General features: G+C 43.3%; 2 protein-coding genes across 2 annotated transcripts in view; one reads left to right on the top strand and one right to left on the bottom strand.

Annotated features, from left to right (window-relative positions):
• The window catches only part of AURKAIP1 (aurora kinase A interacting protein 1), a 180,256-nt gene that overhangs the window by 79,501 nt on the left and 84,665 nt on the right, over nt 1–16,090 (top strand). The gene's annotated exons all lie outside the window — the stretch shown is intronic.
• Nucleotides 1–16,090, bottom strand: part of ATAD3A (ATPase family AAA domain containing 3A) — a 43,747-nt gene that overhangs the window by 23,912 nt on the left and 3,745 nt on the right. The window contains exons 3-10 of the mRNA XM_074558312.1: nt 15,623–15,724; nt 13,952–14,011; nt 12,928–12,997; nt 10,943–11,108; nt 8,424–8,493; nt 4,007–4,162; nt 2,860–2,916; nt 1,814–1,939 (exon numbers count right to left, since the gene is read on the bottom strand). Of these exons, the coding sequence (XP_074414413.1) occupies nt 1,814–1,939; nt 2,860–2,916; nt 4,007–4,162; nt 8,424–8,493; nt 10,943–11,108; nt 12,928–12,997; nt 13,952–14,011; nt 15,623–15,724 (807 nt within the window). The remainder of the gene's footprint in view (nt 1–1,813; nt 1,940–2,859; nt 2,917–4,006; nt 4,163–8,423; nt 8,494–10,942; nt 11,109–12,927; nt 12,998–13,951; nt 14,012–15,622; nt 15,725–16,090) is intronic.

The following is a 16,090-nucleotide window of genomic DNA, read 5'->3' as shown; positions in this document are numbered from 1 at the left end:
CAATTTTTTTTATTTAGGACAAAAAAATAAACCGTATAAACCCAACAGAGATGGCTATGAAGGGGCTGCTGCTGTGATTTTATTTTTCCATTTCTGTCCATCTCTATGGGTTTTAGAAACATAAACTATGTGGCTTTAGAATTAAAGCATTTTAAGTCCTGTCAGTGCTGGTTTGCAGAGGGAAGTATTGGCTTCTTTGTGTTCATCACTTAATGGCAATTTTTTTATTTAGGGCAAAAAAACCCCATATAAACCCAATAGAGGTGGCTGTTGCTGTGATTTTATTTATTTTTCTATTTCTATCCAACTCTCTGGGCTTTAGAAACCCAAACTAGGTGGCTTTAGAATTAAAGCATTTTAAGTCCTGTCAGTGCTGGTTTGCAGAGGGAAGTATTGGCTTCTTTATGTTCATCACTTAATGGCAATTTTTTTATTCAGGGCAAAAAATAAACCATATAAACCCAACAGAGATGGCTATGAAGGGGCTGCTGCTGTGATTTTATTTATTTTTTCCATTTCTATCCAACTCTATGGGTTTTAGAAACCCAAACTAGGTGGCTTTAGAATTAAAGCATTTTAAGTCCTGTCAGTGCTGTTTGCAGAGGGAAGTATTGGCTTCTTTATCTTCTTTATCACTTAATGGCAATTTTTTTATTCAGGGCAAAAAAATAAACCATATAAACCCAATAGAGGTGGCTGTTGCTGTGATTTTATTTATTTTTCTATTTCTATCCAACTCTATGGGTTTTAGAAACCCAAACTAAGTGGCTTTAGAATTAAAGCAGTTTGGTCCTGTCAGTGCTGGTTTGAACAGGGAAGTATTGGCTTCTTTATGTTCTTTATCACTTAATGGTAATTTTTTATTTAGGGCAAAAAATAAACCATATAAATGCAACAGAGATGGTTAGGAAGTGGCTGCTGTTGTGATTTTATTTATTTTTTTATTTCTGGGCATTAGAAACCCAAACTAGGTGGCTTTAGAAATCCAGTGGGTGCCATAATCTCAAAGCTATTGGGGTGTGGGTTTAATGTGCTGAATAAGAAAAATAAAAATCAATTTGCATCAGTTTGGCAAATCTGCCACAGTTAAAAAGTTGATGAAACCTCAGGACTCATGGACAAATGGATGCTGCTGTGATTCCCACAAACAAATCCCAGTTCCAAAGGGATTCCCACAAATAAATCCCATTCCCAAGGGATTCCCACAAATAAATCCCAGTCCATTCCCACAAATAAATCCCATTCCCAAGGGATTCCCACAAATAAATCCCAGTCCATTCCCACAAATAAATCCCACTCCAAAGGATTCCCACAAATAAATCCCAGTTTCCAAAGGGACTCCCACAAACAAATCCCAGTTCCCAAAGGGACTCCCACAAACAAATCCCAGTTCATTCCCACAAATAAATCCCAGCTCCAAGGGACTCCCACAAACAAATCCCAGTTCCCAAAGGGACTCCCACAAACAAATCCCAGTCCATTCCCACAAATAAATCCCAGTCCATTCCCACAAACAAATCCCAGTCCATTCCCACAAATAAATCCCAGTCCATTCCCACAAATAAATCCCAGTTCTGTGGGATTCCCACAAATAAATCCCAGTTCCCAAGGGATTCCCACAAATAAATCCCAGCTCTAAAGGGACTCCCACAAATAAATCCCAGCTCCAAAGGGATTCCCACAAATAAATCCCACTCCAAAGGATTCCCACAAATAAATCCCAGCTCCAAGCCAGAGATCCCAGCCCAGGGAAGCTCCACAGCCCTGGAATTTTCAGGACACTTTGGCAGAACCTTGGCAGGGTTTTTTTTACCTTGGCAAAAAGAGTTTTCCCAGTGCCAGGGGGCCCGTACATCAGGATATTCCTGTAGAGGCTTTTGTTCCTTTTTGTGTTTCTCGTTGCTATGGCAATGTCTCTCACACGTGCTTCCAGCTGGGGCTGCAGGGGAAAAATAAAAAAATAATAATTCAATTTAAGGATCAAAAGGTACCAAAAAGAGCTGCACCTACCAGGTTCCCAAATCTGTACCTGCAGGAAGGAGGCAGCACTCCAGGCTCAAGCTTTAAAGTCTTAACTTCAGCTGCTCATGACTCCACACCAAGGTCATTTCCTGTCCTATGTGAGGATTTACTGGATTTTCTGTCCACTTGGCTGCAATTCTTTCATAAGGAAAAGCAGCAGTGCAGGAAGGAGTGCAGTGACTGCTCTAGGAACAGATAACACCTAAATATTCACTTCCTACTGGATGCCCTGGGAGGGATATGTCAAAACATCAGCAACTCTTTGCAGTGCTAATTCCTTCTCAAGTTATAAATTTATATTTATATTCCTACTGCAATTGGGGATACTGGGAGAGAGATATTCCTGCAGGAGCATTTTCTCTCAGCAGCTTCAAGCAGCTCTTAAATTTGCCAGATAACCAGGATTTCAATTCAGAGGCAAATATACAGAAGTAGCACTAATTAGCAAGTTAAGAGCCAATCTCAGGGTGGGTAAATGTACAGAATATTTAGATTTTTTTTTTGGCCTAAAAGCTGGTTTGGGTTAATCCTTAACTTCAGATGGCACAAGTGGAATTCTCAATCTTCACATGCTGACTACAGAGAGAAACTGCAGCAGAGCAAGGACTGAGCTAAAATTTCCAACTGATTTCAATGAGGGAAAAAAGGTGAACAAGCTGCTTAATGCCTGTCACACTGAACACAGGAGCTGATTTATGGGCTCAGTGTTGTCCCAAGGGACAAAAAGCCACTCAGACTGCTGGAACTGCAGCTCTAGAAGGGAGTTTAAGGCACCAGCAGCTCTCACTTGGAAGCCAAAGCCCTCCCTGACAGCCCAAGGCAGAACAGAGTACTCACACTGAGAACAACTCCTTCCAGGGCATCCTGAGCCTTGCTGGTGAGACGCTTCCCAACCTGGGGAGGACAAACTCAGTTACTCACAGGCAGGAAAAACCACATTGTGACAACTCACTTGGACTAAAACACCTTAACAGAACACCAGAGGGCCCAGCCCATCCATCCCACCTCCAATATTTTATTTATTTATTCACTGACAATCCCAGCTGAGTGTAACCCAGAACCCAAGGTGAATTTTACCTTCATGGGATGTTTCAGAGCCTCCAGCCATTCATTCCACCTCCAATATTTTATTTATTTATTCACTGACAATCCTAGCTATGTGTAACCCAGAGCCCAAGGTGAATTTTACCTTGATGGGAAGTTTTACAGCCTCCAATATTTTATTTATTTATTCACTGACAATCCTAGCTCACTGTAACACAGAACCCAAGGTGAATTTTATCCTGATGGGAACTTTCAGAGCCTCCAGCCATTCATCCCACCTCCAATATTTTATTTACTTATTCACTGACAGTCCCAGCTGAGTGTAACCCAGAACCCAAGGTGAATTTTACCTTGATGGGAAGTTTCAGAGCCTCCAATATTTTATTTATTTACACACTGACAATCCCAGCTATGTGTAACCCAGAACCCAAGGTGAATTTTACCTTGGTGGGATGTTTCAGATCCTCCAGCCATCCATCCCACCTCCAATATTTTATTTATTTATTCACTGACAATCCTAGCTGAGTGTAACCCAGAACCCAAGGTGAATTGTACCTTGATGGGAAGTTTCAGAGTTTCCACCCAACCATCCATCCCATCTCCAATATTGTATTTATTTATTCCCTGACAGTCCCAGGTGAGTGTAACCCAGAGCCCAAGGTGAATTTTACCTTGATGGGATGCTTCAGATCCTCCAATATTTTATTTATTTACACACTGACACTCCCAGCTGAGTATAACCCAGAACCCAAGGTGAATTTTACCTTGATGGGATGCTTCAGAGCCTCCAATATTTTATTTATTTATTCCCTGACAATCCTAGCTGAGTGTAACCCAGAGCCCAAGGTGAATTTTACCTTGATGGGATGCTTCAGAGCCTCCAATATTTTATTTATTTAGTCCCAGGTGAGTGTAACCCAGAGCCCAAGGTGAATTTTACCTTGATGGGATGCTTCAGAGCCTCCAGCACAGTGATCCTGGAGGTTTCCCTCACCAGGGAGGGTTTGCCCAGCCTGGCCTCGATGTAACGCCCGGCTACAGCCGTGGCATTCTTGGCAGAATAAACCCCCACTGCCAGCAGGGTCAGGCCTGCCACCTGCAAAAAAAACAGGGAAAAATGAGCAAAAAGCACTTGGCAAGGCAGTGCTGCTGGGGTGGGGAATTAAGATTCAGGACAAATGCTGAGCAGGAGGGGTTTATTTTTGGTAAGGTGTTTTTGGTTATCCCTGCTCAGTCAAGGTCTCACACTCCCTGCTCACTGACTGCTCTTGCACAGCAGAAAAGCACAAGTGAAGCATTTAGTCCTGAATCCAAAAGTACATCCTGGCCAAAGAAAATGTGGGGATGTCCAGATTTTCAAGTGGATTGAGTAATGAAGATAAACCACACCAGCCAGAAAGTGTGGGGCTGAATTTTCAACTAAATTGAATAATGAAGATAAACCACACCAGCCAAAAAGTGTGGGGCTGAATTTTCAACTAAATTGAGTAATGAAGGTAAAACAGCCACACCAGCCAAAAAGTGTGGGGCTGAATTCTCAAGCAAATTGAGTAATGAAAATAAAACAGCCACACCAGCCAAAAAGTGTGGGGCTGAATTCTCAAGTAAATTGAGTAATGAAGACAAACCAAAAAGTGTAGGGCTGAATTTTCAACTAAATTGAATAATGAAAATAAAAACAGCCACAGCAGCCAAAAAGTGTGGGGCTGAATTTTCAAGTAAATTGAATAATGAAGACAAACCAAAAAGTGTAGGGCTGAATTTTAAAGTAAATTGAGTAATGAAGATAAACCAAAAAGTGTGGGGCTGAATTTTCAACTAAACTGAATAATGAAGAAAAACCACAGCAGCCAAAAAGTCTGGGTCTGAATTTTCAAGTAAATTGAATAATGAAAATAAAAACAGCCACAGCAGCCAAAAAGTGTGGGGCTGAATTTTCAAGTAAATAGAATTCCCAATTTTCAATTTACTTGCAAATTCAGCCCCACGCTTTTTGGAATTTCCACCATGGGAATGGGAATTGCCATTATAGAATGGGAATTAGCACCATGGAATGGGAATTGTCACCATGGAATGGGAATTACCCCCATGGGAATGGGAATTATCACTATGGAAATGGGAATTACCCCCATGGAAATGGGAATTACCATGATGGGGGTGGGAATTACCACTGTGGGGATGGAAATTGGCACCATGGGAATGGGAATTACCACCATGGAAATGGGAATTATCACTATGGAAATGGGAATTACTCCCATGGAAATGGGAATTACCCCCATGGAAATGGGAATTACCATGATGGGGGTGGGAATTACCACTGTGGGGATGGGAATTGGCACCATGGGAATGGGAATTACCCCCATGGGAATGGGAATTACCACCATGGAAATGGGAATTATCACTGTGGGGATGGGAATTGGCACCATGGGAATGGGAATTACTCCCATGGAAATGGGAATTGGCACCATGGGAATGGGAATTACCACCATGGAATGGGAATTATTACTATGGAAATGGGAATTATCACTATGGAAATGGGAATTACTCCCATGGAAATGGGAATTACCATGATGGGGGTGGGAATTACCACTGTGGGGATGGGAATTGGCACCATGGGAATGGGAATTACCCCCATGGAATGGGAATTACCCCCATGGAAATGGGAATTACCCCCATGGAAATGGGAATTACCACCATGGGAATGGGAATTATCACCATGGGAATGGGAATTACTCCCATGGGAATGGGAATTACCACCATGGAATGGGAATTATTACTATGGAAATGGGAATTACCACCATGGAAATGGGAATTACCCCCATGGAATGGGAATTATCACTATGGAAATGGGAATTACCCCCATGGAATGGGAATTACCCCCATGGAATGGGAATTACCCCCATGGAATGGGAATTACCCCCATGGAAATGGGAATTACCCCCATGGAAATGGGAATTTCCATGATGGGGGTGGGAATTACCCCCATGGAATGGGAATTGCCACCATGGAAATGAGAATTACCACCATGGAAGTGGGAATTATCACTATGGAAATGAGAATTACCACCATGGAAATGAGAATTACCCCCATGGAATGGGAATTACCATCACAGAATGGGAATTCCATCACTCACTGGGCTGTTCCTCCAGAACCCCCCCAAATGAGCCATTGCCATGGATGTGCCAGTGAAGCAGGAAGGCTCCAGATCTGGAGCCAGCTCAGAGCCGGTGCCAATAACTCACATCAGAGAAAAGAGCAAACTTCAGCAATTGCTTTTAAAATGAGCTGACTTCCCCTGCAAGCACAGCTGAGGGTGAGGAGCCTCAAGGACAGCACGGATGGTGGCACTGCTCAGTAATCCACGAGGCACCATCTGGTGGCCCTCACTGTGCTGGAACGTGTGACAGCTCCTCTGCTCCGGGTGGGAACACCGAGGGATCAGAGCTGAGAGTTCCAGGATGCAAAGAGTGAGGGATCTCCATGCCCAGCTCAGCCCAGGACAGATTTCACCTCCTTAGCAGCCTCCCTCTGAAAGCAGAGCCATGATCTCACGCTCTCTGAGAGCATCCAGCACAAAGTTCCTGTGCCTGCATGGAGCTGATGTCATTTTCTCAGATTTTTGATGATGTTCATGTCACAAGATACAGAGAAACGGAGCTTTAAAAATGAGTTCTGCATCAAACAAGAACCCAACTGCCAGCTCTAAAAATTAATCTGATTACAGGGAGTTGTGGTTTTGCATGGGAGACATTTACCCACCTTTTTAAAATAAAGTATCAAAGGAATGGATTTCTGATCAGTGAAAAAGTGAATTCCACTAAAACCACAATGAAACAAAAAAACTTGAGGGAGAACCTTTGGGAACAGGGAATGAGGGGCTCCAGAGGAGAAACAAAACTAAAAACATCATGGGAATGGGAATTGTCACCATGGAATGGGAATTGTCACCATGGGAATTGTCACCATGGAATGGGAATTGTCATCATGGGAATTGTCACCATGGGAATGGGAATTGTCACCATGGGAATTGTCACCATGGAATGGGAATTGTCATCATGGGAATTGTCACCATGGGAATGGGAATTGTCACCATGGAATGGGAACTGTCACCATGGGAATGACCATCATGGGAATGGGAATTGTCACCATGGGAATGGGAATTGTCACCATGGAATGGGAATTGTCACCATGGAATGGGAATGGTCACCAAGGGAATGGGAATTGCCACCATGGGAATGGGAATTGTCACCATGGAATGGGAATTGTCACCATGGGAATGGGAATTGTCACCATGGGAATTGTCACCATGGAATGGGAATTGTCACCATGGGAATGGGAATTGTCACCACGGAATGGGAATGGCCACCATGGGAATGGGAATTGTCACCATGGGAATGGGAATTGTCACCCTGGGAATGGGAATGGCCACCATGGGAATGGGAATGGCCACCATGGGAATGGGAATTGTCACCATGGGAATTGGAATTGCCACCATGGAATGGGAATTGTCACCATGGGAATTATCACCATGGGAAGGGGAATTGCCACCATGGGAATTGTCACCATGGAATGGGAATTATCACCATGAATGGGAATTGTCACCATGGAATGGGAATGGTCACCATGGAATGGGAATTACTGCTTGGCTGGGAGGAGGTAGACAAAGAGCAGCACTTAGAGCTGAAAATTCAGGTTTCATTTACAAGAACCTTAAGATAACTGGTTCTTACCTTATAGTAATGCCAAACTTTTTAAAGCAACAAAAAAAATGATTTCCAGCTGTGTTATCTCCTTTCCAAAAATACACTTGCCTTTTTCTTTTCTTTTTTTTTTTTTTAAAGCTAAATGTCCCAAATTCCCAAGAGAAGAACATGTCAGCAGCAAAAATGACAATTTGTATGAGGGTCAAGCACAGATCTCCAAAGGGCTCTGAAGGCTGCAGATGACAAAAGGAGCCACTCAAAGTTTCTCCTGTTCTCCCCACAGCTCTCAGGCAAAGGAGGTTTTGTATCAGCCTTTTTGTGTGTATTAAAAATCAGAGGGTGGAGCAGATGGTGGTGGCTGATTTAAAGCAGAATTTCTATTTTAACCAGCTACCAAAAATATATTTTCACTGTTGTTTTAAGTTTTACACTGAGGAACAACTTTGTGTCCCCAAGATTCCACTGCCAAGCCCTTTTGTCCTGTGAAAAGATGCTGCTCTGGCTTTTAATCCATTTATTCAGCACACAGAGCAGTTCTCCAAGTGCTCTCTGGGCTACATCAAAATTGGATTGGAAGCTGTGACACAATCAGAGTTTAACACACATTTCCAAGCTGGCTTTTCTGGAAGTTTCTGCCAGGTTTGCCAAGCTTACCGTGGCTGTGACTTTATCCCAGTCCGTCACAAAAGCACGGAATCCTTCCCCAAAGAGCATCCCAGCTGTCCTGTGGCAAACAAACAGCAGGAGAAAAAGGGAATTCAGTGATTTGATACATTTTAAAACAGGATTTCAGATTGTATTAAACTTGTTCAGCTTCAGAACGAGTCAAAGCTAAGGGTTCACCTCAGAATTGGAATGTGAACATGGGAAAATATTTGTAATATTTATAATCATCTGAAAATATATTTATAATCATCTGAAAATACATTTATAATCATCTGAAAATACATTTATAATAATCTGAAAATATATTTATAATCATCTGAAAATACATTTATAATAATCTGAAAATATATTTATAATCTGAAAATATATTTACAATCATCTGATGCCTACACTGAGCTGGGATTAAGTCCAGAAAAGCACCTGACTCTAAGATGGTATCAATTTAATTTAATGCATTATTTGTGCTGGATTGGAGGTATTTAAAGCTTTTTTTGTTCAATATTATAGAGGATCTAAAATGAGCCAATTCCAAAGCTACACAGCCAGCCCTGAGGAGCCAAAGTGCAGGAGAGCTTTGTGATGGATGTTCTGAAAGAACTGAGGGGACCTGAAAGAGCTGAAGGGTTCTCAGAGCTCCAGGACCAGAGGAAAAGATCTGAAATAATTTGTTAGAAAAATTGTATCACCCTGAATATCTCTGGTTGCTATTTCAGTGACAATGTAGCGAGACATGAGAGGTCACACAACACTGAATTCCTCAGAGGAACAAAGCCCAGGTCCTCCCACAGTGGAGCAATTCCTTGGAGGAACAAACCCCAGGATTTCCCATATATGGAGACACACTTGGAGAAGCACCAGAGGAACAAACCCCAGGTTCTCCCACACTTGGAGAAGCACCAGGCTGAAATTCCTCAAGGGAACAAACCCCAGGTTCTCCTACACTTGGAGCAGCTCCAGAGGAACAAATCCCAGGTTCTCCCAGATGTTGGGACACGTGGAGAAATTCCTCAGAGAAACAAACCCCAGATCCTCTCCCACTTGGAGAAGCTCCAGAGGAACAAACCCCAGGTTCTCCCAGACGTGGAGCAGCTCCAGAGGAACAAAGCCCAGGTTCTCCCAGATGTTGGGACACGTGGAGAAGCACCAGAGGAACAACCTCAAAGTTTCCCCCCAAACACAGAGCACCTCCAGAGAAACAAACTCCAGGTTCTCCCATGTGTAGGGACACACTTGGAGAAGCACCAGGCTGAAATTCCTCAAGGAACAAACCCCAGATTCTTCCACATGTGGAGCAATTCCTTAGAGGAACAAACTCCCACAGGCTGGGAGAGAAACTGTACCAGAGGAAGAAACCCCAGGTTCTCCCACACGTGGGACAAGCACCAGGCTGAAATTCCTCAGAGGAACAAAGCCCAGGTCCTCCCAGACGTGGAGCAGCTCCAGAGGAACAAATCCCAGGTTCTCCTGTGTGTGGGGACACGCTTGGAGAAGCGCCAGCCTGAAATTCCTCAGAGGAACAAACCCCAGCTCCTCCCACGTGCTGGGACACACAAGGAGCAGCTCCAGAGGAACAAACCCCAGGTTCTCCCACACTTGGAGAAGCTTCAGAGGAACAAACCCCAGGTTCTCCCACACTTGGAGCAGCTCCAGAGGAACAAACCCCAGGTTCTCCCACACTTGGAGCAGCTCCAGATGCACAAACCCCAGGTTCTCCCACACTTGGAGCACCTCCAGAGGAACAAACCCCAGGTTCTCCCACACTTGGAGCACCTCCAGAGGAACAAACCCCAGTTTCCCCCACACTTGGAGAAGCTTCAGAGGAACAAACCCCAGGTTCTCCCACACACACAGAGCACCTCCAGAGGCACAAACCCCAGGTTCTTCCCACACTTGGAGCAGCTCCAGAGGCACAAACCCCAGGTTCTCCCACACACCTGGAGCACCTCCAGAGGCACAAACCCCAGTTTTCTCCACACCTGGAGAAGCATCGGGCTGAAATTCCTCAGAGAAACAAACCCCAGGTTCTCCTACACTTGGAGCACCTCCAGAGGAACAAACCCAGGTCCTCCAACATGTGTAGAAGCACCAGATGCACAAACCCCAGGTTCTCTCACACTTGGAGAAGCACTGGGCTGAAATTCCTCAGAGGAACAAACCCCAGGTTCTCCCACACTTGGAGCACTTCCAGAGGCACAAACCCCAGGTTCTCCACACTTGGAGCAGCTCCAGAGGCACAAACCCCAGGTTCTCCCACACACCTGAAGCACCTCCAGAGGCACAAACCCCAGGTTCTCCCACACTTGGAGCACCTCCAGAGGAACAAACCCCAGGTCCTCCAACACGTGTAGAAGCACCAGAGGCACAAACCCCAGGTTCTTCCCACACTTGGAAAAGCACTGGGCTGAAATTCCTCAGAGGAACAAACCCCAGGTTCTCCCACACACCTGAAGCAGCTCCAGAGGCACAAACCCCAGCTCCCCCCACAGCCAGAGCCCCCCCAGCCCCACCTGAGGGACTCGAGCACGGTCTGGCGGTGCTCGGCCGCCTTGAGGCGGATCTGCTCGCGGATGATGTCGGCGTTCTCGCGCTCGGCCTTGGCGCGCGCCCGCGCCTCCGCCTCCACCCGCAGCATCTCGTTCTTGTGCCGCAGCTCCATCTCCCTCTCCACCGTGGCTGGGGGGAAATAAAACAGCACAGAGGTCAAAGTGTGGCCTGGGAGAAGGAAAAGCCCAGGGAAGGTGCTGTGGACTGGAAGGAAGAGGAGCAAAACGGTTCCAAAGGGGATTCTGGAAGCGCTGTTATGTCAAACATGGAATTGTGTGAAGGGAGGATGAATGAGAAATTCAGGAGTGAAATAATCCTCTCCTCTCCTCAAGTGTGAAATCAGAATTTCAGGTATGAAATCAGAATTCCTGTATGAAATCAGAATTCCAGTATGAAATCAGAATTCCAGGTATGAAATCAGAATTTCCAGTATGAAATCAGAATTTCAGTATGAAATCAGAATTCCAGTATGAAATCAGAATTAATTTCAGGTATGAAATCAGAATTCCTGTATGAAATCAGAATTTCAAGTATGAAATCAGAATTTCAGGCATGAAATCAGAATTCCTGTATGAAATCAGAATTTCAGGTATGAAATCAGAATTCCTGTATGAAATCAGAATTTCAGGTATGAAATCAGAATTTCAGGTATGAAATCAGAATTCCTGTATGAAATCAGAATTTCAGGTACGAAATCAGAATTCCAGTATGAAATCAGAATTCCAGTATGAAATCAGAATTCCAGGTATGAAATCAGAATTCCAGGTATGAAATCAGAATTCCAGTATGAAATCAGAATTCCAGGCATGAAATCAGAATTTCAGGTATGAAATCAGAATTCCAGTATGAAATCAGAATTCCTGTATGAAATCAGAATTTCAGTATGAAATCAGAATTTCAGTATGAAATCAGAATTCCAGGTATGAAATCAGAATTCCAGTATGAAATCAGATTTTCAGGTAGGAAACCAGAATTTCAAGTATGAAATCAGAATTCCAGTATGAAATCAGAATTCCAGTATGAAATCAGAATTAATTTCAGGTATGAAATCAGAATTTCAGGTACGAAATCAGAATTCCAGTATGAAATCAGAATTTCAGTATGAAATCAGAATTCCTGTATGAAATCAGAATTCCTGTATGAAATCAGAATTCCAGGTATGAAATCAGAATTCCTGTATGAAATCAGAATTCCAGGCATGAAATCAGAATTCCAGGTACGAAATAAATATTCCAGTACGAAATCAGAATTTCAAGTATGAAACCAGAATTTCAGGTAGGAAATAAGAATTTCAGGTATGAAATCAGAATTCCAGTATGAAATCAGAATTTCAGTATGAAATCAGAATTTCAGGTATGAAATCAGAATTCCTGTATGAAATCAGAATTTCAGGTACGAAATCAGAATTCCAGGTACGAAATCAGAATTTCAGGTATGAAATCAGAATTCCTGTATGAAATCAGAATTCCAGGCATGAAATCAGAATTTCAGTATGAAATCAGAATTTCAGGTATGAAATCAGAATTTCAGGTACAAAATCAGAATTCCAGTATGAAATCAGAATTCCAGTATCAAACCAGAATTCCAGGTATGAAATCAGAATTCCAGTATGAAATCAGAATTTCAGGTACGAAATAAATATTCCAGTACGAAATCAGAATTTCAAGTATGAAATCAGAATTCCAGGTATGAAATCAGAATTTCAGGTATGAAATCAGAATTCCTGTATGAAATCAGAATTCCAGTATGAAATCAGAATTTCAGGAGATGCTTACAGTTCACTGGAAAATCCAGCAGTGGCAGGGGAGATGTTCAGGAGTGCAGCCCTTTCTAAAGCAAACCTTGGGAGCAATTGGAATTTACCTCCTGGAATTGATGTGACATCAAATGGACACCAAGAGCAGCACAAGGACCCCACATGTCCTCACAGCCTGAACAAAACCCTCACCTCGCCTCATGGCCTCCTGCTTCTGCACAGACTCCTCCTGCTTCCTCAGGTTCTCCTCGTTAGCAAGTTGCTACAGGGAGAGATGAGAGCAAAAGAGATGCTGATGTTGTAATGATTCCAACAATTGTAAACTGAAGTGCTACTGGTGCCTCAGGGTTTGGATTTTCTATTTTCCAAATTCTGTACTGATGCCTCAGGTTTTGGTTTTTCTATTTTTCACATTCTGTGCTGCTTTAGTGTGTGGGTCTGGGCTTCGTATCATGGGATGGTGAGCTCTGTGCACAGAGCAGGGAGACAAAACAATTCCTGCTCCAGCTGGGCACCAAGGACAAATGATCCAAATCTCAGCCCAGGAGCACAAACACCGTGGGCTGGAGAGAGAAAAACAGGGATGGGACTGCAGGGGCTAAAGCTGGAATGGGACAATTCACTCCAAAATGTAAATGGACTAAAATTGATAATTTTGTGACCCATCATCCATTTTTTGGGACCATTTTGATTCATCTTGGGACCATTTTGGTTCACCCTGGGTTCATTCTGTGACCATTTTGGTTCATCCTGGGTTCATTTTGGGACCATTTTGGTTCATCTTGGGTTCATTTTGGGACCATTTTGGTTCACCCTGGGATCATTCTGGGACCATTTTGGTTCATCTTGGGTGCAGCCCTGGCCGGGCTCTTGTGCTGCCCAAGGTGGATCCATTGAGGAGAAACTTTTCATAAATCCCTGTTTTATTCTTTCAATCTGTCTGGTCTGTTCTAGGGTAGCCTTCACAAATATTTCCAAGGTTGAAGTGTGTTTTCCTCTCCCCACCTCCCACATTTCTCCTCCTGACCCCAAGCTGCTGCTTTGCCCCAGTGCCCAGCATTGATGTGCAGTGTTGATGCTGATAACAGAGATAAGCAGTGCCCAGCAGGACAGGGCACAGCTCCAGAGCATCTCTGGGATTTCAGGGGGCTCCCAGCCCATTCCCAGCTGGATTAGTGCAGGAACCCCCACCCTACCCCACCCCACCCTACCCTACCTGCTGTCTCATCTGCTCATCGTAGCGCTGCCGGGCCAGCTTGTCCTGGTACTGGGCTCTCTTCAAAAAACAAAATAAAATACACAGATTAGGCAGTTAAAAACCTCCTGGGGGAAACGAGGTTCAGAGGGAAAAAAGCAAATAAAATGGGGAAATCCACACAAATAAAAAGTTATCCTGGATTTGAATGTGAGTATCGTCAGTCAGCAGCAAAAATTTCTCTGTGCTGAGAAATCTCTACAATCTGACTTCATTTTATGGCATCACAGATTCCAAAATAAAAAGCAAAGCTTTCTTTGCCTGCTCCTCAGGGAAATGAGGTTCAGGATGTAAAAAAACCCAAATAAAATGGGGAAATCCACACAAATAAAAAGTTATCCTGGATTTGAATGTGAATATCGTCAGTCAGCAGCAAAAATTTCTCTGTGCTGAGGAATCTCTACAGTCTGACTTAATTTTATGGTATCACAGATGCCAAAATAAAGAGCAAAGGTTTCTTGGCCCACAAAAGGAGATTTCAGTGGGAAAAATAAAGTTTTCATGTTCTAAACCACATTATCAGGACTGGAGACTGCAAGCAATAGAACTGGCAGGATGTGCTGATGGTTCTGATGAAGATTTACTCATTCCTCATTAATTGCTCTTATCAATCACTGCAGCTCCAAATAAACCCAAATCATCTCCATGAACTGGAAGGGGGCTGAGGATCCACAGGTCAGGGGGTGACACCATTCCCTATTCCAAACACAGCACAACAGCTTGGGAATGATCTCCTCAACAAGTTGGAATAAACCACGTTGGTTTTGGTTGTTTACCAAGAATCTTTGAGTTTGCTGTGAGCTCCAGTGGTGCCCTGTGAGCAGCAGGAGGTGAAGAACCAAGCCCTGAGAGTGCAGCTGCTCCCTGGGCCAGCCCTGCTCAAAGTCCAAACCCTGCCAGGGTAAAAGCACCACGTGCCAAATGAACAGCTCTAGCAAACTGGAAATTCCATTAAAATGAATCAATTCCCTCCTCTCCTGTGCTCTCAGAGCAAGAAATCCCCACAATTTAACTTTTAACATTTAGGCCAGCCTTTGTTTTCCCTGTTTCAGGGTTATTGCCACGTCAGGCACTCAAGCTAAAACAAACCAACACTGCTCACAACAACTCAGATTTGCATCACTTCTCCTCAAGATATTTTTTCCTGTTTAATTCAGAAGAAATAAAATACTTAAGACTGAAATCCAAACAACTTCAGAGCCATTTCACTGTCCAGGCTAACATAAACAGTTGATAAATCAGTATTTCTCAACATTTCCCTGAAAAGCCCCTTAGGAAAACCCCAAAAAACACAAAATGAGAGAAACTGCAAGAGAGAAAATCAATTGGACAATTAACCCTTAGACTTTAGTCCAAGCTGCTAGAGAGAAACTGTTAATTGGACAATTAACTCTTGGACTTTTGTTCCCAAATTCTTGAGCATCCAATTCCTCTGGATGTTCAAGAACTTAGGAACAAAAAAGTCCCAGAGGATTCAAATTCCAGCTCAACATCACAAATCCAGGACACAACAGGGGCTCAGCCTGTGAGCACCCCCAGAGCCCCTCTCCCCAAAAAGGGATAATTAACAAAGGGATAATTAATGAAAGGGATAATGAATGCATCATTGCCTTTTCCCCCTCATTCCCTTACTGCTTGGTGCTGTTTGGTTTCTTCATTCAGAGTTTTCCTTCTCTCCTCTGCCTGCACCCGGATCTGCTCATTCTTCAGCTGCTCTATGGCAGCCTCGTACTCCTGGGGCAGAAGCAGAATTCAATCACCAGAAATTCACAGAAATTTCATCTCCAGAAATTCACAGAAATTTAATCTCCAGAAATTCACAGAAATTTCATCACCAGGAATTCACAGAAATTTAATCTCCAGAAATTCGCAGAAATTTCATCTCCAGAAATTCACAGATCATCTGGACAGAAATGCTACTGACAATCACATTCCAATAAATCCCTCTGTATTCAGAGTGGTACCCTTAAAAGATGACCACTGACATAAGAAAGTTAAAATATGATAGTAAATATAAATAATTAAAAATATATAAATAAAATAAATACATATAATATATATAATATATATAATCATAAAATATGGTCATAAATTATGATA

Source organism: Zonotrichia albicollis, chromosome 25, assembly GCF_047830755.1.
Source record: "Zonotrichia albicollis isolate bZonAlb1 chromosome 25, bZonAlb1.hap1, whole genome shotgun sequence".
NCBI lineage: Eukaryota > Metazoa > Chordata > Aves > Passeriformes > Passerellidae > Zonotrichia > Zonotrichia albicollis.
The sequence above is the reverse complement of the archived record's forward strand: the minus strand, read 5'-3'. Positions and strand labels throughout refer to the sequence as shown.